Source organism: Neomonachus schauinslandi, chromosome 4, assembly GCF_002201575.2.
Source record: "Neomonachus schauinslandi chromosome 4, ASM220157v2, whole genome shotgun sequence".
Classification (NCBI taxonomy): domain Eukaryota; kingdom Metazoa; phylum Chordata; class Mammalia; order Carnivora; family Phocidae; genus Neomonachus; species Neomonachus schauinslandi.
Window position 1 is genome coordinate 39839193 of NC_058406.1, and position 22772 is coordinate 39861964.

Below are 22772 nucleotides of genomic sequence, written 5' to 3' on the forward strand. Positions count from 1 at the left end.
AAAAATAGACTCCAAATGGTTGAAAGACCTCAATGTGAGACACGAGTCCATCAAAATCCTAAAGGAGAACACAGGCAGCAACCTCTTTGACCTCAGCCAAAGCAACTTCTTCCTAGAAACATCGCCAAAGGCAAGGGAGGCAAGGGCAAAAATGAACTATTGGGACTTCATCAAGATAAAAAGCTTTTGCAAAGCAAAGGAAACAGTCAACAAAGCCAAAAGACAACCGACAGAATGGGAGAAGATATTTGCAAATGACATATCAGATAAAGGGCTAGTATCCAAAATCTATAAAGAACTCATCAAACTCAACACCCAAAGAACAAAGAATCCAATCAAGAAATGGGCAGAAGACATGAACAGACATTTTTCCAAAGAAGACATCCAAATGGCCAACAGACACATGAAAAAGTGCTCAATATCGCTCGGCATCAGGGAAATCCAAATCAAAACCTCAATGAGATACCACCTCACACCAGTCAGAATGGCTAAAATTAACAAATCAGGAAATGACAGATGTTGGCGGGGATGCGGAGAAAGGGGAACCCTCCTACACTGTTGGTGGGAATGCAAGCTGGTGCAGCCACTCTGGAAAACTGTATGGAGGTTCCTCAAAAAGTTGATAATAGAGCTACCATATGATCCAGCAATTGCACTACTGGATATTTACCCCAAAGATACAAAAGTAGGGATCCGAAGGGGTACGTGCACCCCGATGTTTATAGCAGCAATGTCCACAATAGCCAAACTGTGGAAAGAGCCAAGATGTCCATCAACAGATGAATGGATAAAGAAGATGTGGTATATATATACAATGGAATATTATGCAGCCATCAAAAGGAATGAGATCTTGCCATTTGCAACGACGTGGATGGAACTGGAGGGTATTATGTTGAGTGAAATAAGTCAAACAGAGAAAGACATGTATCATATGATCTCACTGATATGAGGAATTCTTAATCTCAGGAAACAAACTGAGGGTTGCTGGAGTGGGGGGTGGGGTGGGAAGGATGGGGTGACTGGGTGATAGACACTGGGGAGGGTATGTGCTCTGGTAAGCGCTGTGAATTGTGCAAGACTGTTGAATCTCAGATCTGTACCTCTGAAACAAATAATGCGATATATGTTAAGAAAAAAAAAAAAAGAAGTAGAAGAAGGTAGTGGGAGGGGAAGAATGAAGCGGGGGAAATCGGAGGGGTAGACGAACCATGAGAGACGATGGACTCTGAAAAACAAACAGGGTTCTAGAGGGGAGGGGGGTGGGAGGATGGGTTAGCCTGGTGGTGGGTATTGAGGAGGGCACATTCTGCATGGAGCACTGGGTGTTATGCACAAACAATGAATCATGGAACACTTCATCTAAAACTAATGATGTAATGTATGGGGATTAACATAAGAATAAAAAAAAAAGGAACCCTTTGAAAAAATAAATAAATATATAGTAATTCTGATTTTAAACCTTTATGTATAACTATTGGAAATAATAATTTAAGTGATTTATAATGGAACTCATGTTTGATAATAATTCTCTATAAAATATTTTTCAGAGAAATATTTCAAAATTCCAAATTTAAAGCTACTGATGAGAGATGCAGGCAAAGATCATTAAAGGGAAAGATTAAAAATCATTCTCAGTGTATCTTTATTTCTCGAAATTTTCATACTGGAGGATTCCAATCACAGGTAGTGTATGATAGTTTATAGAAATATTTTCAAATAATTTATTTGATACCATGTCATTAACATTGTTTGAAATTGTCATTAACATTTAAATTTGAAAGACAGAGTATCCACTGTTATTTTTAAATTTGAGAGATTGTAACGTGGAGCTAAATTTAAATTACCCAGACTAGTTAGTTTTTATATTATAGGAAACTGAAAAACTAAAAGAAAATGCTTTTGTAGTTGTTTCTCTATATCTCTAGCTTAAGAACCTATATTCCTCAGATGGGGATTATTACAGGGATGAAGATAAATGGCATAAGAAAAACAAAGCAAAATTGCCAGGCCCATCAGAGGAAAGCGATTTGGAAATAAGAGGATACTCAGATAATCAGATAATTTAACAAAACCAACTAACTGAAATTAAGTAAAACTTAACAAGGATTTATTAAGACTTCATTATATTCTAAGCTCTGGGAACCCCCAGTTAAGGATGGTAAGATATGCTAGTGTAGTACAAGTGGGAAGGAAGACACATAATTAACTTTCTGTTATGTGGTGTCAAAAGAGAGTTATATGGACAAAGTAAAACAAGTGTTATATGGACAAAGTAAAACCCAGAAATGGATCCACAACTATATGGTCCACTAATTTTCAACAAAGTAGGAAAGAATATACAATGGAAAAAAGATAGTCTCTTCAACAAATGGTGTTGGGAAAACTGGACAGCAACATGCAAAAGAATGAAACTGGACCACTTTCTTACACCATACACAAGTGTTATATGGACAAAGTAAAACAAGGGGGAGATACCAGTAGAAATGTAAAACTATGATATAACTAAACAAAACAAATATTAGTGGTTTATAGCATCATCATTATTATTATAGCATTAATAAATAAATAGCAACAAATTGATAGGATATCAAAGTTTCATTATACATATTGAATATTGAACTCAAATTGAACTCAGTGTTCATTTGTTGAACAAATATTTTTCAAGTGCCTTAAATATGACAACACTAGGTTTGGCACTGAGGCTACATAAACAAATAAGATATGAGTTGAGACCTAGATGAGCCCAAAGTTAGTAGAGAAGAAAAACATATAAGCTAAAAATTACATCATAATGTGGTAAGAGCCACAGAATTGAAGAAGTGCAGACAAGGGAGCATAAATTGAGGAAGGCTTCACAGAGAAGAAATTTTTAGCTGGATTTTGAGAACGGAATGTAAGTGTGCCAGGAGGAAAGAGAACAAAGGACATTCATTCTATGTTCAAAGGCTTGCAGCTATGAAAGTAAGTAACATATTCAGTAAAATTGTTACAGTGTTTGGGGCCTAGGATTCATAGAGAGAAGTGGTGGGGAAAGATCCTGGAGATGGGGTTGTGAGAAACCTCATTTACAGCCTAAGGATTTTGGATTTTACTCCATAGGCTTTACAGATCCACTGGAGGCATTATGGGATTAGGGTCAAGAGCATAGACTGTAGAGCCAGTTGATGCAGGTTAGAATCCTGGCTCTACCACTACTAGCTGTATAATCTTAGGCAAGTTACTTAACTTCTGTGTGTCTGTTTCCTCATCTGCAAAATGAGGATGATTTTATCTCCACAGAATTGTTATGGGAAGTAAATGAATTAGTATGTAAAAAACACTCAGAATCATGCCTGGTCACATAGTGAGCATCATACAAGTTTACCATTATGATTACTGGGGGGTTTTAAGCAGGTGGGCTTAATGATCAAATCAATTCTAAAGATTAATAGTTCTTTCAAATGAAGGGTTGTTTGAAATTGAGATTGCATTGCAGAGAAAGATGTTTCTATGTACGTATTTAGTATTAATTGAATTTACTGAGTACCCAACACATCTAGGCATTTTGCTAGGTACTGTAGTATAATGATGTCTTTATACCTAATGATAGATACAGACATAATGATGTCTTCATACCTAATGATAGATACAGACAGATAATTACAAAAATGTCATGAGTACTATGATGGAAGAAGTACATATATAGTAGTACTGTTTAACTGTTTATTGTTCATTCAGCAAATACCTAATAAAGGCTTATATGCCAGGCACTGTTCTAGGCAACTGGAAATTTGGTAGTAGGAACAAGGAAGACAAGAGTCCCTATTCCCATGAGATTTATAGTCTAATGGGAGAGATAAATAATACACAAGTAAATTTAAATATTAGCCAGAATTCTTGATAGTGATAGGAACCTAATTCAGGAAAAAAGGTATTATAAAACATAGTATGAAAACATGGTATGAAAAGAATAAGGTAGTGCTGACTTCAGCCACAGCCAGTTTCAGTACAAAAGGATTCTTTTTCATATTGCCCCTCTTTTTTTCATCTCAATTTCTGCCTGTGTAGTGGCCTCTTCCTCACCTCCTAGAGACAGACAGGCAGGAGGATGAAAATTATAACAAAAGATACGGCTTAATATTTAGAACTACAGCTTCATTTCTAAAAAAGCGTTTATTGTGAAATACAGCATATAAACAGAAGAGTACCCATAAACAATTTAAAGACTAAGCCCACCACCCAGAATAAGAAATAGAATATTACCAGTACCTTTGAGATGTCCTGAGTCTTCATTTATCTCTTACAGTCTGTACCCCCACCCTTCACTGAAGGACCCATTATCCTGTAATTGCAGTTAACCATTTCTTTGCTTTGCTTTATGGTTTTACCACAAATACTATAGATCCTTGAACAATGTATTATTAAATTTTACATGTTTTTAGACTCCATGTCTAATATACTCTTACCTTTTTGTGCAACATTATGTTTCTGAGATTCATCCAGGTTGGTGCATATACCCATAGTTCATTATAGACTTTTTTATAGTATTCCAATGTATGAACAGATCAAATTTATGTTTTGCAAATAATCCTAAAATTAAAAGACCTCAAATAGCCAAAGCAATCTTGATAAGAACAAAAATGGAGATATCGCAATCCCAAATATCAAGATATTCTACAAAGCTGTAGTAATCAAAACAATATGGTAGTGGCACAAAAGCAGACATGTAGATCAATGGAACAGAAGAGAAAACCCAGAAATGGATCCACAACTATATGGTCCACTAATTTTTGACAAAGTAGGAAAGAATATACAATGGAAAAAAGATAGTCTCTTCAACAAATGGTGTTGGGAAAACTGGACAGCAACATGCAAAAGAATGAAACTGGACCACTTTCTTACACCATACACAAAAATAAATTCAAAATGGTTGAAAGACCTAAATGTGAGACAGGAAACCATCAGAATCCTAGAGGAGATCACAGGCAGCAACCTCTTTCACGTTGGCCATAGCAGCTTCTTACTAGACATGTCTCTGGAGGTAAGGGAAACCAAAGCAAAATGAACTATTGGGACTTCATCAAGATTAAAAACTTCAGTGTCATATCTAAAACCTTTTTCTAATCTAAGATGTAAAGATTTATGCCTATATTTTCTTCTAAGAGTTTTAATAGTTTTAGCTCTTATATTTAAATGTTTAATCTATTTTGAGTTACATTTTGATATGGTGTGAGGTATGGGCCCAACTTCATTCATTTGCATGTACATATCTGGTTGTCCCAACACCATTTGTTGAAAAGACTATTCTTTCCCCAATGATTGTCTTGGAACACTTGTCAAAAATCAATTGACTATGAATGTGAACTTTTATTTCTGGAATGTCAGTTCTATTCCATTGATCTATGTATCTATCCTTATATCAGTACCACATCTTCTTAATTATTATAGCTTTGAAGTAAGTTTTAATTTCAGGAAGTTCTCCAACTTTTTTTTTTCATGATTGTTTTTGCTATTAAGTTTTACATTTTATATTTCTATCTTTGATCCACTTTTAGTTAATTTTTTTAATAAGGTATGAGGTGTAAGTCAAAATTCATTTTGGGGACTCCTGATGTCTAATTGTTCCAGCACTATTTATCAAAAAGGCTATCCTTTTTACATTGAATTGCTTTTGCAACTTTTGTCAAAAATCTGTTGGAAAAATATGTGTGGGTCTATTTCTGGATCTCTGTACTGCTGACCTTTGTGTCTATTTCTACCAATACCACACTCTAGCTACATAGCAGGTCATAAAATTGAGCAGTATGGTTCCTCCAATTTCATTTCTTTGTCAATTTTTTTTAGCTTTTATTGTTTTTTTGCCTGTTCATATAAATTTTAAGATAAATTAATCTCTAGCTACAAAAAATCTTTTTGAGATTGTGATGGGAATTACATTTAGTTTATAGATAAGATTGGAGTGAATTGCCATCTTTGGCAATTGATATTTATATTGATCTGTGTTCTGTGACCTTTATAAATAAATTTACTTATTACTTTTAGTAGTTTTTCTTTTGTGGACTCCATAGGGTTTTCTTCAACACAATCATATCATCTGTGAAAAACATCAATTTTACTTATTTTCTAGTCTTTATGCTTTTAATTTTTTATCTTGTTTTACTGGGTAAGGCCTCACGTATAATGATGAATAGAAGTGTCGAGAACAGTTATCCTTTTTATATCCCTCATCTCAGAGAGAATACATTCAACTCTTCACCAGTAAGTAGAAGGTTAACTATGGAATTTTTGTAGATGCATATTGTCAGGTCAAGAAAATTCCCTTCTATTCTTAGTCTAATGAGAGTTTGTTGTTTCTGTTTTTTTAGTCATGAAGTTTGCTGAATTTTGCCAAATGGTTTTTCTGCATCTTTTGACATTGTTCACATGGATTTTCTCTTTTGTTAGTGTGAATTACATTGAATTTTAAATGTTAAACCAACCTTGTATTCCTGGAATAAACCCATTGGATTTGATTTACTGATATATTTTAAGTCACTTTTGCATCTATTTTCTTGAGGGACATTATAATTTTCTTATAATATCTTTGTTAGACTTTTTAAAGAATTTATTTATTTGAGAGAGAGAGAGAACAGGAGCAGGGGGAGAAATAGAGGGAGAAGCAGACCCCCCGCTGAGCAGGGAGCCCAACGCGGGGCTCGATCCCAGGACCCTGGGACCATGACCTGAGCTGAAGGCAAACACTTAACAGACTGAGCCACCCAGATGCCCCTCTTTGTTGTTAGATTTTAAAATCACAGTTATTCTGGTCACAAAATAGCTATGAAATGTTTCCTGCTCCTCTACTTTTTGAAAAATTTTTGTGTATAATTGGCAATACTGCCTTCTCAAAGGTTTTCCTAGAATTCAGCAATGAGTTCATCTAGGTCTAGAGTTTTCTTCCAGAGAAAGTTTTTGACTATAAATATAGGACCTTTAATAGATATTTAAATGTTTTATTTTGTATGTTTTAGAAATTTATGTTTTTCAATGAATTTGTCCATTTAATCTAAGTTGTTAAGTTTATTGGCATAAAGTTTTTAATAGTATCCACTTATTATCCTTCTAATATCTGTAGAATCTTTAGTGATGGCACTCATTTCATTCCTGATTATATCCTAAATCAGTCTTGCTAGAAATATTCAATTTTATTATTCTTAGACTTTTCTTCTTTTATAATATAAACATCTAATATTTAAATTTTCCTCTAAGCATTGCTTTTGCTGCATCTCACAAATTTTTATGTTTTGTTTTCATCATTGTTCAGTTCAAAATATTTTAAAATGTCCTTTTGTCGGGCGCCTGGATGGCTCAGTTGGTTAAGCGACTGCCTTCGGCTCAGGTCATGATCCTGGAGTCCCAGGTTCGAGTCCCGCATCGCGCTCCTTGCTCAGCGAGGAGTCTGCTTCTCCCTCTGACCCTCCCCCCCTCATGCTCTCTCTCTCTCTCATTCTCTCTCTCTCAAATAAATAAATAAAATCTTTAAAAAAAATGTCCTTTTGTCATCATCCATGATATTGACACTTTTGAAGAATACAGTCAGTTACTTTATAGATCATAGACTCATTTTGACTTTCCTTGTGATCAGATTCATTTTATCACACCTGAAGACATACAATGTTCATCTGCTTTTCACTAATGATTTTAGTTGATCACACATGATGTCTATTCACCCATTGTATTATTCCTGTTTTTACCCTAGCAATTAAATAACCTGTGTGATGACACTTTGAACCAAGTAACCATGAAAATATCTTTCTTCATCAAACTCTACTTACCAGCTATATAAATTATTCTTGCCTGAACTAATCTTTACAAAATTGTAGCAAATAATGTTTTTCTAATTCTACTACTTCCATCTTCCATTTGGCTTTCTACTATAAGAAAAAAGCTCTCTGTCTTTATTATCTGTGTAGACTCATGGGTTTCTGTGTTATTCAGCAGATGATAATCCATTACTATACTTATTTTGATGCCCAAATTTAACCAGTGGGAACCCCTTCAAGGATGTTTCCCTGTCTTTTTTTTTTTTTAAGATTTTTTTTTTATTTATTCATGAGAGACAGAGAGAGAGGCAGAGGCAGAGGGAGAAGCAGGCTCCCTGAAGAGCAGGGAGCCTGATGCGGGACTCGATCCCAGGACCCTGGGATCATGACCTGAGCCGAAGGCAGACGCTTAACCGACTGAGCCACCCAGGCGTCCCCCTTGTCTTTTTTTATATGTCCCTGTCATTTTTTGAGCCCTTACTTCTGGAATTATAGCATCATTTTTAATAGTTGGAAGAATATTGATTGTACTACTATCTATGTATCATAATACATTTAAGTATTTCTTTTAGAATTTTAAGTTGCAGACTTTAAAAATGCTTAACAATGTTGTAAAGAACATTCTGGTAACTGAATATTTACATAAATCCAAAATTATTAACCTGGCATAATACATTTCTAGAAGTAGATTTGTTATATGGCCCTCCAGAAAAATTCTACCTATTTATAAGTAGCAATATGTAAGAATGTTTGTTTTGCTATTCCCTTAAATTTGGGTGGAATTTCAATCAGTCTAGGGCCTTATTCCGTGGTCCCCAGACCAGCAATCTCATCATTACCTGGGCGCATCTGTTAGAAATGCACAATCTCAGACCCCACTCCAGACCTACTGGGTTATAATCTGCATTTGAACAAATTCCCCAGGTAAAATATAGGGACATAAAAGTCTGAGGGGCAGCGTTCTAATATAATTTATATAGGAGTCACAAATTGAATTGGTCCTAAGTCCAGGTAAGGTAAGTCAGGACCCTATACTGGCATTTATATTAATAAAAGGTAAAAGTGACAAATAAGTAAAGTTGATTGTGAAAAAAGTACTTATGTGTTATCCTATATACATATAAGACATATATGAAATATATATATTATATACATAATATATATACACACATACACATACATACCCTATATATATGTATATCTTAAGCAAATCATTTTGGGGGATAGGACAATGCAGATCAGCATGGAGTACTAACACTGTTCTCCTAAAACACAAGAAGACAATGTTATTATCTCTCCAGCCTCATCTTCACCCACTCCATCCCAAACACCCTATGCAGTAGGAAAACCTAATCAGAACCACTTGCAGAGTGTGTTACAATGGATATTCCCAAACCCCTCCCAGAGAATCTGTTTTAGTAGGGTCTGATATTATGCCCACGTATCAGCATTTTAATAAGCACATCAGGTGATTCTGATGCCCTGGAGTTTGAAAACTACTACACCATGACACTTCCCAGAACACATATGGAACATATTGTTTGAGCAACTGTTTTATTTGCTTCAAAAGAATGGCACACTTTTATAAAAGTCTTCAGCCAGAATTCACTTTTTTGTTGTTGTTGGTTAATGAAATGAGTAAGTCTAGGAATTCTAACTACTTTTTTAGACCTCTCTAGTTCTAATCAAGTGACTCTGAGTTAGTGAGGAGGGGGAGAAATAATCCTTATGAACTCTATTTCACCCTTTCATTCCCTATCCTGAGACTGCCTTCTTGAACCAATTCACATTCTTTCCAGATGAGACCTAAACACTTTTTTTTTCTGTCAGTATATTTTGGTGAAATAAATTCATCGTGGAAAAAAAATTCCATCAAAAACTTATTATGAAGTTAAAATATATTATTCTTATATAAATATACATTAAATATATTAAACAAATTACATAGAAACATTCAGTTTTTTAAATACAAATAACTTTTTTTATATAGGAGGAGCAAAGAAAAAAGGAAACAGCACATATAAAAGGTAATTTTTCTCAACAATTTATTAGAAGAAATCATAATCAACTTAAAGCAATTTGCATCTTAAAGAACCAAGAGGCCTACCTAAATGCTATCTAAATATTATTTTAATATTATGGAAATTCAAGGGAAACAGTAATGTATTAGTATGTGCGTGGGCATATATTTCTTAAAAAACAAGACTTGCAATGTCGCATCTTAAATTAAAATGTGAAATTTAAATTTTTGTTCCTTATTTATACCCAAAAGTATCATTGTCAGGGGCACCTTGGTAGTTCAGTGGGTTAAGCATCCAATTCTTGATTTCAGCTCACGTCATGATCTCAGGGTTGTGAGATCAAGCCTGGCGTAGGGCTCCACGCTGGGCATGTAGCGTGTTTAAATTCTCTCTTTCTCCCTCCACTCATCCTCTCCCTCTCTCTCTCCCCATCTCTTAAAAAAAAAAACAAAACAGAAGAAGTATCATAGTCAATGCCATATGGTAATCCTGGAGGGTCAAAAGACATGGGTATTTTATAATCCTTTAGATACTGCACATGATGTCTTAGTACCTCAAAACATTACCGTCCTACATAATATAAGAAATGTTGGATATATAAAATATAATAAGGTATTTAAAACAGCTTTAAAAATTAATGTTGTACTTTAATTTCAAAAGTCAATATGTTAAAAAAAAGTCAATATGTAAAATATTATAAAAGGTCCTTAGGATACTATTTAGTGTGATATTTTCTAAAACTTAACATTTTTAAATATCAACTGTGCAGCATAAATAATGTAATAATTGGAGAAGCATGAATCTTAGAGTACTAGAAGTCTAGGTGAAGTCTGTTGTGTATCTGATTTGTGGTGAGTCATCCATCTCTAAATCTCAGTCTTCTCCTTTATGAAGTGGTTCTAATAATAACCTCCTTGAAAAATTATTTACAGGATAAATGAGATACGGAAATATATCAAACGACTTTGCATATTGTAAGGCACTCTAGGAATATTAGTTGTTATTTTAATTGGTGTAAAGCCAACCCATAGGCCCTTCCCACTGTGGACCAAACATTTTGTAATCTGCCTGCTTACAGAGGCATGTATTTTTTTAATTTATTTTTTAAAAATCAGGCAATACTTATCTATAAATATTTAAGAAACTATGTTTTCTGATATTAAGGGACATTCCAGAACTGAGCCTTCTAGCCTATTTAAAATCTCCTATTAAAGCAGATTGATTTTATTTAGAATAGCCTTTTCTATTCTTCATCATTGTGAAATTGTTAATCCCCAGTTACATATTTAACATCGCACAGATGATGATAGCAACTCAGAATTTTCACTATTGCATCCTCCTGTCCATTTTAACCCTAAAAAGTCTGAATTTGAAAAAGAAATATTGTCCTTATAAGTAAGATTTGGCTGATGAATATGTAATATTCATAGTAAATCTAATTTTCTTTTACAGTAATAAAAGATCACTCTAAAGATGAATTCTGCCTTGCAACAAAAAAGGTCATTTGTGACCCCTCAGAGACTAGCTTGGCAACACATCCCAGCAGTGTTACCTTAAGCTTATCAACACTACCATCTGATTCTTATTACAGCCAAAGTATAGAAGCAGCTGATGACTGGTTTTCTGATGATACTCTAGCAAAAAAGAGCTCTCCAATTCCTTTTCTCAGGGAACCTCTAATGGAAAAAGTATTTTCATACCTGTCAACAATTTCATTAGAAGATTGTACTGAAAATGTACTGAACATGACACTTTATGATGATCAGAAAGATGACAGCATTAAGGAAATATTTTCACGAAGAAATACAGAGGTTGAAATACAAAACCTTCAACATAATATTGAATGACTTTTTTCTTTTGAAACATTGTATATACTGAAGTGATGGAAAGTTAAAACTGAATTACCAGCTTCTGAGGCTCTTAACATGTCCATACTATTACTTGTTCGTTACCATAGAGTGGTCCTACTTCCCTTGCCAATTCTTATTTCTAGAAACAAAATTACAGGAAGCAGTAGAGTGACATCATGAACATTAAGCTTAACCCCTTGTATCTCATCAAAGGACATAATAAATAATATGAATGTATTTCAGCATACAAGAGAAATACTTTAAGAAATCTTCAGCACAAATAGACTTTTGAATAAAACTTTGACAGCATTTCCTTATACTTCTGACATTTTCAATTTTATTTCAATATGGGTAGGACTGGGCAGAATATTTCCATCAGCTTTTCTGAATTTTAAATACATAAATTTCCTATCGTTCAAATTTTATTTTGTCATGATTTTGGTAAACAATATAATTTTGCTCTTCTAGGGGAGCCTGGAACACTGAAGAATCCAGAACATAATTTTCTTTGCCCTTTCCTATGTTTGCTTCTCAGAATGGTTTCCCAGTCCTTACTCCACTATGATGGAAATGTTGGCAGCTATGTTCTTAAGCAGCTGATTCAAGCTAGATGAATCAGAGTTCCTCTCTAATCTGAGAAATCCTTTTTTTTCTTTTTTACATATTTTTATCATTTTATTAGGAATAATTCCAAATGGGTTATGAAGGAAATTTACTGAGTTTGATGAGTTTTCCAAAACCTCTTAATGAAGATAATCTGAGAGACCCTTGGTCAGATTTCTATGTTTGGTCCTGAGGAATTTCTGAAATCCACCATGTAATTAATTTTTTTTCCCCTTTCTCCTAAATACTCTCCATGTAATCAGTCTCTCCTTTTCTTTCTTTCTTGGAAAATGATTAAATATAATATTAATTTTTGTGCTTAAGTTACTCATGCCAGCATTTGTGCTTATCTTCCCAAGAGATAAATCATATCTATTACAATAAATGAAAAAAAATTTGTCTCAATTAAGATAGTAGCATTACCCATGTCTATTGATTCTGTCCCATGGGAAATATTAAAAAAGATTAGAACACCTCTCTCTTCTGAACCACCTCATTATTTCTACTAGTTACTGGTTGTGAGAACATCTCTCTAATATCCACTCCCACATCTAAATAAGCTATTTGAACTTAGGGTCTGTAAGGAACAGCATATATATAAATTGTTCTCTGTCTCTTGGCGTCCCAGAGTCCGTCTTCCTATCCCAGAAAAGTCATCTCTAATTTGGTAAGATCTTAAAACTTTCCTAGGAATTTGGGATTGAAGATAAGAGAGTCTAGCTTTGATCTGATTAGTCTCTGGAATAGAGGAAACAAACTTGGGAGCTATGGGCTGCCATGTCCCACCTTGTGGTTTGGGAAGGAAAAATAGTAAATCTGCAGTGAGAGAGCAGTGAAGCACTTGCAAAGTAAAAAGCTGAGATGAGAGATCAGGAGAATGTGATTCCTGCTTTCTAATAGTCCTCCATTTCCTTGTTCCAGCCCTTCATGAAGCCTGCCCTTGGCTTGGTATGGCACCCTTGTATCCTAATAATAAATCCCCCTGTTTGATTAAGCTAGCAAAATTTGATATTTATTAGTGTCCTGTTTTAAACTGTTGTTTAACTGTTGGTAAGGTACCCTTGTAATTTTATAATAAATTATCCTTTCTGCATAAAGTAGAAAGAGTTTTGTTTCTGCTACTATGACCAAAGCATCCTTTTTTTTTTTTTAAGATTTTACTTATTTATTTGAGAGAGAGAATGAGAGACAGAGAGCATAGGAGGGAGGAGGGTCAGAGGGAGAAGCAGACTCCCTGCCGAGCAGGGAGCCCGAAGTGGGACTCGATCCCGGGACTCCAGGATCATGACCTGAGCCGAAGGCAGTCACTTAACCAACTGAGCCACCCAGGCGCCCCCGACCAAAGCATCCTAACCAAATGTTTGTCATTACAAATGAGAAATAAAGAGATCTATGCATATAAAGTAATTGTTATATTATCATAGAATAGATTGAATTTATTTCTCAAAACCTAACACATTTACTTGTTTATGAAAATGTTATTCTATATCATAGCTGTATAATTGTTCTCTTTGAAAAGACTAATGAGCAGTACACATGAAATTAAACCTAGAAGTCTAAAATAATCTTATTTTCAAGAACTGTGAAGGATCTGAATTTCACCATTCATGCCCTCTGACAAGTTAGCCTTCAATAGTTTTGTGTCTCTTGGGTCAGTGACAAAGGACAGTTTATTATTCATAGCAGTAGCAAGGGTAGCTTTTGAAAGAGGCTGACATCCACAGAATGGATGGATCATCTTGTCCACTTAATTATTAACATTTCTTCTGATATTGCTCTTTGGGGAACATTTACTTGAGACTCACTTATATTCATATTCTGTACCCATTCAGAGAAACTTACCTATATATATCATTCCTAGACTCCTTGTCACTAATTTCCAATTGTATTCCTTACAAGTCCCCAACCATTCAGCCAAACCATTACCCACTGCCAGTGAATCAGTAAAAATCTATATCTTGGAACATTTATCCTTCCAGGCTATACAGCTAGGTCACTGCTCAAAGTTATGCTTACTGAAATTTTCACCACTGCGTATCAAGGCCATACATGAGCAGGGCTCTGGTACTCCAGCTGTGAACTTTGAGATGATGCTGGCATATCATGTAGAACTGTCTGAAAATCAGGCTCAAGTATTTTTTTCCTCAGTCAAATGATGGTAAGTAACTCTACTTGATGCCACAGGTATGTGGTGAAAGAGAGAAGACCATGTAGCTGGAGTAAGAGCCATGGGTATTTAACCATTTTCTTATGCAGTTTCTTTGTGCTTTAAGAATCTGCTCAAATGCAATTTTATATATCCTAATGGCATTTGTAATTGAGTGCAGATCTGCATGCCTAATTTTATGTCTTAGCAAATCAGACAACACCAATTCATGGTGAACAGTTGAACTCAAAGGTAAGTTGGTGGCCATGGTCACATGTTAAGTCCCTACTAGTCTAATAGTAAGCCAGAGGACGTTCCAAAAGAATAATTATTGGCAGGTGATAACATAGCTTTGTTTAGAATCCTGTAGGCTCTTGTTAACCTAGAGTTGCCTGCTAAAGTCTCCATAGAGTATATCTATTTGCTACAAACACTTCACATAGCATGGATCTGCTATGTGGCAGAACAACTAACTTAGCAGCCTGTATCTGTTGCAGAGCTTTCTATTCTTCCAGGCCATACTCAGAACTGGAACCTCTTTCAGGTTACTCAGTAAGTGGGTCCAAGTAGCACATCCAAATGAAGTATATGTTACCTTCAATATCCAAAGGAGCCCACTATGCATTGTGCCTCTTTCTTAGTGGTTGGAGGTATCCAATGCAGCAACTAGTCTTTCACCTTGGAAGGGATATCCGGACATGCTCCAGACCACTGGATGCTTAGTAATTTTACTGAAGCAGCAGGCCCTTGAATTTTGTAGAATTTATTTCCACCCTCTGGCATGCATATATCTTACCAAATTATCTAGGGTAGTTACTGATGCTTGTTCACCATGTCCAGTAAGCTTGATATCACAAATGTCCTGTGGTGTCCATTTGTATGGAATGAAGATTAAGGCCCATTTATACTAGATTATGACAGAGAGCTAGAGAGATAATCTAGCCCTGCAGTAGAACAGTGAAGGTGTTAGTGCTGACCCTTAGAGATGAAATAAAACTGCATCTTGTGGTCCATGCTAACAGGAATAAAGAAAAAAAGTATTTGCCGGAGGAATAGGTGAATAACATATACAAGAGAAAGTATTGATTTGCTCCACCAATGAAGCAACACCAGGAACAGTAGCTATAATTAGAGGGACTACCTGATTAAGTAGTTTGGAACAATCCATTTTCATTTTCTAAGATTCATCTGTCTTCTGCACAGGCCAAATAGGCAACTTGAAAAGAGATATGGTAAGAATCACCACTCCTGAATCTTTCGAGTGGCATTAATCTGTAATCTCTCTATGTGTATTGCTTTTGGTTTATTATTTTGGGAGGGGGAAGCAGTTCTAGTGGCTTCCACTTGGTTTTTGCTACCGTACTAGCCCTCATTCTATGGGTTAGGGAACCAGTGTGGAGATTTTGCCATTTGCTAAGTATGCCTATTCCAATTACGCTTTCTAGGACTGGAGGAAATAACCACAGGTTTGGTTTGGAACCCACTGGGCTCACTGAGATGGACCAATCTAAAACTACATTAATGACCTCACCTCCATAGGCCCCTATTTTGACTAGGGGACCACTGTGACATTTCAGATCTCCAGGAATTAGTGTCAGTTCACAGCCAGTATCTGGTAACCTATTTTTTAAATCTGGGTATTTCCCTTAGCTCAATGCACTCTCACACTGGCAAATGGCTGCAAATATTTGGGGGGAAGTGTAGGAGGAAGATTTAGTATGTAATAAAATTTGCAATGTAAATTTTTAGCAAAGCAGCTGGGCCTTTCCTCAAAGGCCATCTTTTATCTAAAAGGCTCTGAGCCTGAGAACTAGCTCAAATCTGGGAACCGGTTGAGGAACCACATCTCTATATGGTGATGATTCAAGTTAGAGCTATTTGTCAGTCTTAGAGCTTTTTCTCTTAAATCAAGTAAGCTTGTATAGGTTAAATCTGTCTCCACTGTGGTAGACAATAACTGAAGTATCTGCTTGGTTCTTTCAGCTCTCCAGCTGTTGTTTTGCCCCAGGATACCTTGGATTTTCACCTATGCATGTAATAGTTCAAGAGTGAGCCATGGCAGAAGAACTGAAGAGAAGTTTTTCCAAAGAAGACATACAATAGCCAACAGGTGCTCAAAGTCACTAATCATCAGGGAAATGTAAATCAAAGCCACAAGATGTAACAGATGTCACCTCACACCTGTTAGAATGGCTAAAATAAAAAACACAAGAAACAACAAGTATTGGCAAGGATGTGGAGAAAAGGGAATCCTTGGTGGGAATGTAAATTATTACTGCCATCATGGAAAATAGCATGGAGGTTCCCTAAAGATTAAAAGAACTACCATATTGTCCAGCAGTTCTACTTCTGGATATATATCTGAAAGAAACAAAATCAGTATCTTTTTTTAAAATTTCATTTAATTGTTATGTTAATCACCATACATTACATCATTAGCTTTTGATGTAGTGTTCCATAATTCACTGTTTGCGTATAACACCCAGTGCTCCATGCAGAAGGTGCCCTCTTTAATACCCATCACCAGGCTAACCCATCCCCCCACCCAGAACCCTCAGTTTCTCAGAGTCCATAGTCTCTCATGGTTCATCTCCCTCTCCGATTTCCCCCCCCTTCATTTTTCCCTTCCTACTATCTTCTTTTTTTTTTTTAACATATAATGTATTATTTGTTTCAGAGGTACAGATCTGAGATTCAACAGTCTTGCACAATTCACAGCGCTCACCATAGCACATACCCTCCCCAGTGTCTATCACCCAGCTACCCCATCCCTTCCACCCTCCACCACTCCAGCAACCCTCAGTTTGTTTCCTGAGATTAAGAATTCCTCATATCAGTGAGGTCATATGATATATGTCTTTCTCTGATTGACTTATTTCGCTTAGCATAATACCCTCTAGTTCCATCCACATCACTGCAAGTGGCAAGATTTCTTTTTTTTTTTGATGGCTGCATAATATTCCATTGTGTATATATACCACATCTTCTTTATCCATTCATCTGTTGATGGACATCTTGGCTCTTTCTGTAGTTTGGCTATTATGGACATTGATGCTATAAACACTGGGGTGCACGTACCTCTTCGGATCCCTACATTTGTATCTTTGGGGTAAATGCCCAGTAGTGCAATTGCTGGGTCATAAGGTAGCTCTATTTTCAACTTTTTGAGGAACCTCCATACTGTTTTCCAGAGTGGTTCCACCAGCTTACATTCCCACCAACAGTGTAGGAGGGTTCCCCTTTCTCTGCCTCCCCACCAACATCTGTCGTTTACTGACTTGTTAATTTTAGCCATTCTGACTGGTGTGAGGTGGTATCTCATTGAGGTTTTGATTTGGATTTCCCTGATGCCGAGCGATGTTGAGCACTTTTTCATGTGTCTGTTGGCCATTTGGATGTCTTCTTTGGAGAAATATCTGTTCCTGTCTTCTCTCCATTTCTTGATTGGATTATTTGTTCTTTAGATGTTGAGTTTGATAAGTTCTTTATAGATTTTGGATGCTAGCCCTTTATCTGATATGTCATTTGCAAATATCTTCTCCCATTCTGTTGGTTGCCTTTTGGTTTTGTTGACTGTTTCCTTTGCTGTGCAAAAGCTTTTTATCTTGATGAAGTCCCAATAGTTCCTTTTTGCCCTTGCTTCCCTTGCTTTGGTGATGTTTCTAGGAAGAAGTTGCTGTGGCTGAGGTTGAAGAGGTTGCTGCCCATGTTCTCCTCAAGGATTTTGATGGATTCCTGTCTCACATTTAGGTCTTTCATCCATTTTGAGTCTATTGTGTATGGTATAAGGAAATGGTCCAGTTTCTTTTTTCTTCTTTTTTTTTAAGATTTTATTTATTTGACAGAAAGAGACAGTGAGAGAGGGAACACAAGCAGGGGGAGTGGGAGAGGGAGAAGCAGGCCTCCCGCTGAGCAGGGAGCCCAATGCAGGGCTCGATCCCAGGACCCTGAGATCATGACGTGTGCCGAAGGCAGTCGCCCAACCAACTGAGCCACCCAGGCGCCCCGGAAATGGTCCAGTTTCATTCTTCTGCATGTGGCTGTCCAGTTTTCCCAACACCATTTGTTGAAGAGACTGTCTTTTTTCCATTGGGCCTTCTTTCCTGCTTTGTTGAAGATTAGTTGACCATAGAGTTGAGGGTCCATTTCTGGGCTCTCTATTCTGTTCCATTGATCTATGTGTCTGTTTTTGTGCCAGTACCATACTGTCTTGATGATTACAGCTTTGTAATAGAGCTTGTGGAATTGTGTGGAATTGTGATGCCACCAGCTTTGGTTTTCTTTTTCAACATTCCTCTGGCTATTCAGGGTCTTTTCTGGTTACATACAAATTTTAGGATTATTTGTTCCATTTCTTTGAAAAAAGTGGATGGTATTTTGATAGGGATTGCATTAAATGTGTAGATTGCTCTAGGTCGTATTGACATCTTCACAATATTTGTTCTTCCAATCCATGAGCATGGGACGTTTTTCCATTTCTTTGTGTGTTCCTCAATTTCTTTCATGAGTATTTTATAGTTTTCTGAGTACAGATTCTTTGCCTCCTTGGTTAGATTTATTCCTAAGTATCTTATGGTTTTGGATGCAATTGTAAATGGGATTGACTCCTTAATTTCTCTTTCTTCTGTCTTGTTGTTGGTGTATATAAATGCCACTGACTTCTGTGCATTGATTCTATATCCTGCCACTTTACTGAATTCCTGTATGAGTTCTAGCAGTTTTGGAGTGGAGTCTTTTGGGTTTTCCATAGAAAGTATCATATCATCTGCAGAGAATGAGAGTTTGACTTTTTCTTTGCCAATTCGGATGCCTTTTATTTCTTTTTGTTGTCTGATTGCTGTGGCCAGGACTTCTAGTACCATGTTGAATAGCAGTGGTGATAGTGGACATCCCTGCCGTGTTCCTGACCTTAGGGGGAAAGCTGTCAGTTTTTCCCCATTGAGAATGATATTCGCTGTGGGTCTTTCATAGATGGCTTTTATGATATTGAGGTATGTACCCTCTGTCCCTACACTGTGAAGAGTTTTGATCAAGAAAGGATGCTGTACATTGTGAAATGCTTTTTCTGCATCTATTGAGAGGATCATGTGGTTCTTGTTCTTTCTTTTATTAATGTATTGTATCACATTGATTGATTTGCAGATATTGAACCAACCTTGCAGCCCAGGAATAAATCCCACTTGGTCGTGGTGAATAATCCTTTTAACATACTGTTGGATCCTATTGGCTAGTATTTTGGTGAGAATTTTTGCATCCATGTTCATCAGGGATATTGGTCTGCAATTCTTTTTGATGGGGTCTTTGTCTGATTTTGGTATCAAGGTAATGCTGGCCTCATAAAATGAGTTTGGAAGTTTTCCTTCCATTTCTATTTTTTGGAACAGTTTCAGAAGAATAGGTATTAATTCTTCTTTAAATGACAAAATCAGTATCTTGGGACTCGATCCAAGGACTCCGGGATCATAACCTGAGCCGAAGGCAGTCGCTTAACCAACTGAGCCACCCAGGCGCCCGGGAAAATCAGTATCTTGAAGAAGTTTCTGTACCCCTGTGTTCCTTGCAGCATTATTTACAATAGCCAAAACTTGGAAACAACCTAAATATTCATCAATGAATGAATGGCTAAAGAAAATAACACACACACACACACACACACACACACTGGAATGTTGGAAGGCATTATGCTAACTGAGATAAGCCAAACAGAGAAAGACAAATACTATGTGCTATCACTTACATGTGAAATCTAAAAAAAAAAAAAATGCATTTATAGAAACAGAGAGTAGAATCACCATTACCAGGAGCTGGGGTTGGAGAAATGGGGAGATATTAGTCAACAGTCAAGTTTTCAAGCATAAGATGAGTAAGTCCTGAGGATCTGATGTACAGCATAGTGACTATAGTTAACAGTACTGTATTGTATACTTGGAATTTGCTAAGAGAGTAGATCTTAAACTTTCTCAGCAAACACACTAAAAAAAAGGTAACTATGGAAGGTGATGGAAGTGTTAATTAACTTAATTGTAGTAAATGTTTTACAATGTGTGCGTATATCATCATGTTGTACATGTTAAATATATACAATTTTATTTTTCAGTTTTACCTCTATAAAGTTGGAAATAAAAGCATCTGTCAAAGCTGATGCATTAAGTTGTGTCTTCAAGAAATGGTCAGATGCTCTTGAAGATTATGATAATATCTGCATCAGCAGCCCAGAGAGTAAAAACAAAAAACAAAAAAACTGGAAAGCAATAAAGCTTGTGTTCTTTGGGGAAAATACCTGCTTTGCTTGCTTTTATATTTTAAAATCCACAGAAGTACCATGAAAAATATAAAAAGTCAGATGTGAGTTCCCAGAATAAACAAATACTGATACTAATAAAAAAAATCAGCATTATCCTGTTTCCAAAACTGGATAAAGTCACTAAAAAATAGAACTACAGGCCAATATCTCTGATGAACATAGATGCAAAAATCCTCAACAAAATATTAGCAAATCAAATCCAACAATACATTAAAACAACCATTAATTATGACCAAGGGGGATTTATTCCCGGGATACAGGGATGGTTCAATATTCATAAATCAATCAACATAATACATCATATCAACAAAAGAAAGGATAAAAACAATAGATCATTTCAATATATGCAGAAAAAACATTTGACAAAGTACAATATCCCTTCATGTTAAAAACCCTCAACAAAGTAGAAGGAATATAACTCAATGTAATAAAGGCCATATATGAAAAACCCACAGCTAACATCATCCTCACTGGTAAAAACAAACAAACAACTGAGAGCTTGTCCTCTAAGATCAGGAACAAGACAAGGATGTCCACTCTCACTGCATTCATTCAACACAGTACTGGAAATCCTAGCCAAAGCAATCAGACAACAAAAAGAAATAAAAGGCATCCAAATTAGTAAGAAAGATGTAAAACTCTCACTATTTGCAGATGACATGATACTATATATTAAAAAAACCTAAAGATTCCAGCAAAAAAAAAAAATACTAGAACTAATAAATGGATCTTCAGTAAAGTCACAGAGTACAAAATCAAATATACAGAAATCTGTTGCATTTCTATACACTAATAATGAAATAGCAGAAAGAGAAATTAAGAAAACAATCCCATTTACAATTGCACCAAAAATAGTAAAGTACTGGGAATCAACTTAACCAAGGAGGTGAAAGACCTGTACTCTGAAAACCATAAAACACTAATGAAAGAAATTGAAGATGACACAAGAAAATGGAAAGATATTCCATGCTCATGGATTGGAAAAAGAAATATTGTTAAAATGTCCATACTGCCAAAGCAATCTACAGATTTAATGCAATCCATATCAAAATACCAACAGCATTTTTCACAGAACTAGAACAAATGATCTTAAAATTGTATGAAACCATAGAAGACCCCAAATAGCCAGTGCAAGCTTGAAAAAGAAAAAACTGAAAGCATCACCATCCCAGATATGAAGATATACTACACAGCTTGGGTAATCAAAACAGTGTAGTATCGGCACAAAAATAGACACATGGATCAATAGAACAGAATAGAGGGCCCAGAAATAAACCCACAATTATAGGGTCAGTTAATCTTCGACAAAGCAGGAAAGAATATCCAATGGGAAGAAGACAGTCTCTTCAACAAATGGTATTGGGAAAACTAGACAGCTATACGCAAAAGAATGAAACTGGACCACTTTCTTACACCATACACCAAAATAAACTCAAAATGGATTAAAGACCTAAATGTGAATCCTGAAATCATAAAAATCCTAGAAGAGAGGACAGACAGTAATTTCTTGGACATTGGCTGTAGCTACATCTTTCTAGATATGTCCCCTTGGGCAAGGGAAATAAAAGCAAAAATAAACTATTGCACTACATCAAAATAAAAAGCTTCTGCACAGCAAAATAAACAACAAATAAAACTAAAGATAACCTACTGAATGGGAGAAGATATTTGCAAATGACATAGCTGATAAGTTGTTAATACCTAGAATATATAAAGAACTGATACAACTCAACACCCAAAAAACAAATAGTCCAATTAAAAATGGGCAGAAGGGGGCGCCTGGGTGGCTCAGTCAGTTGGGCATCTGCCTTCAGCTTGGGTCATGATCCTGGGATCCTGGGATCGAGTCCTGCATTGGGCTCCTTGCTTGGTGGGAGTCTGCTTCTCCCTCTCCCTCTGCCGCTTCCCCCTGCTTGTGCTCTCTTTCTCTCTCTCTCTCAAATAAATAAATAAATAAATAAAATCTTAAAAAAAAAGGACAGAAGACATGAACAGACCTTTCTCCAAAGAAGACATCCAAATGGCCAACAGACACATGAAAAGATGCTCAACACCACTGATCATCAG

The 22772-nt window shown here is 36.0% G+C and overlaps 1 protein-coding gene across 1 annotated transcript in view; it reads left to right on the forward strand.

The window, feature by feature from the left end:
* Positions 1-11649, forward strand: part of C4H1orf185 (chromosome 4 C1orf185 homolog) — a 44270-nt gene extending 32621 nt beyond the window's left edge. Inside the window, exons 3-5 of the mRNA XM_021684447.1 lie at positions 1548-1683; positions 9772-9808; positions 11255-11649. Coding sequence (XP_021540122.1) covers positions 1548-1683; positions 9772-9808; positions 11255-11649 — 568 coding nt within the window. The remainder of the gene's footprint in view (positions 1-1547; positions 1684-9771; positions 9809-11254) is intronic.
* The last annotated feature ends 11123 nt before the right edge of the window (positions 11650-22772 follow it).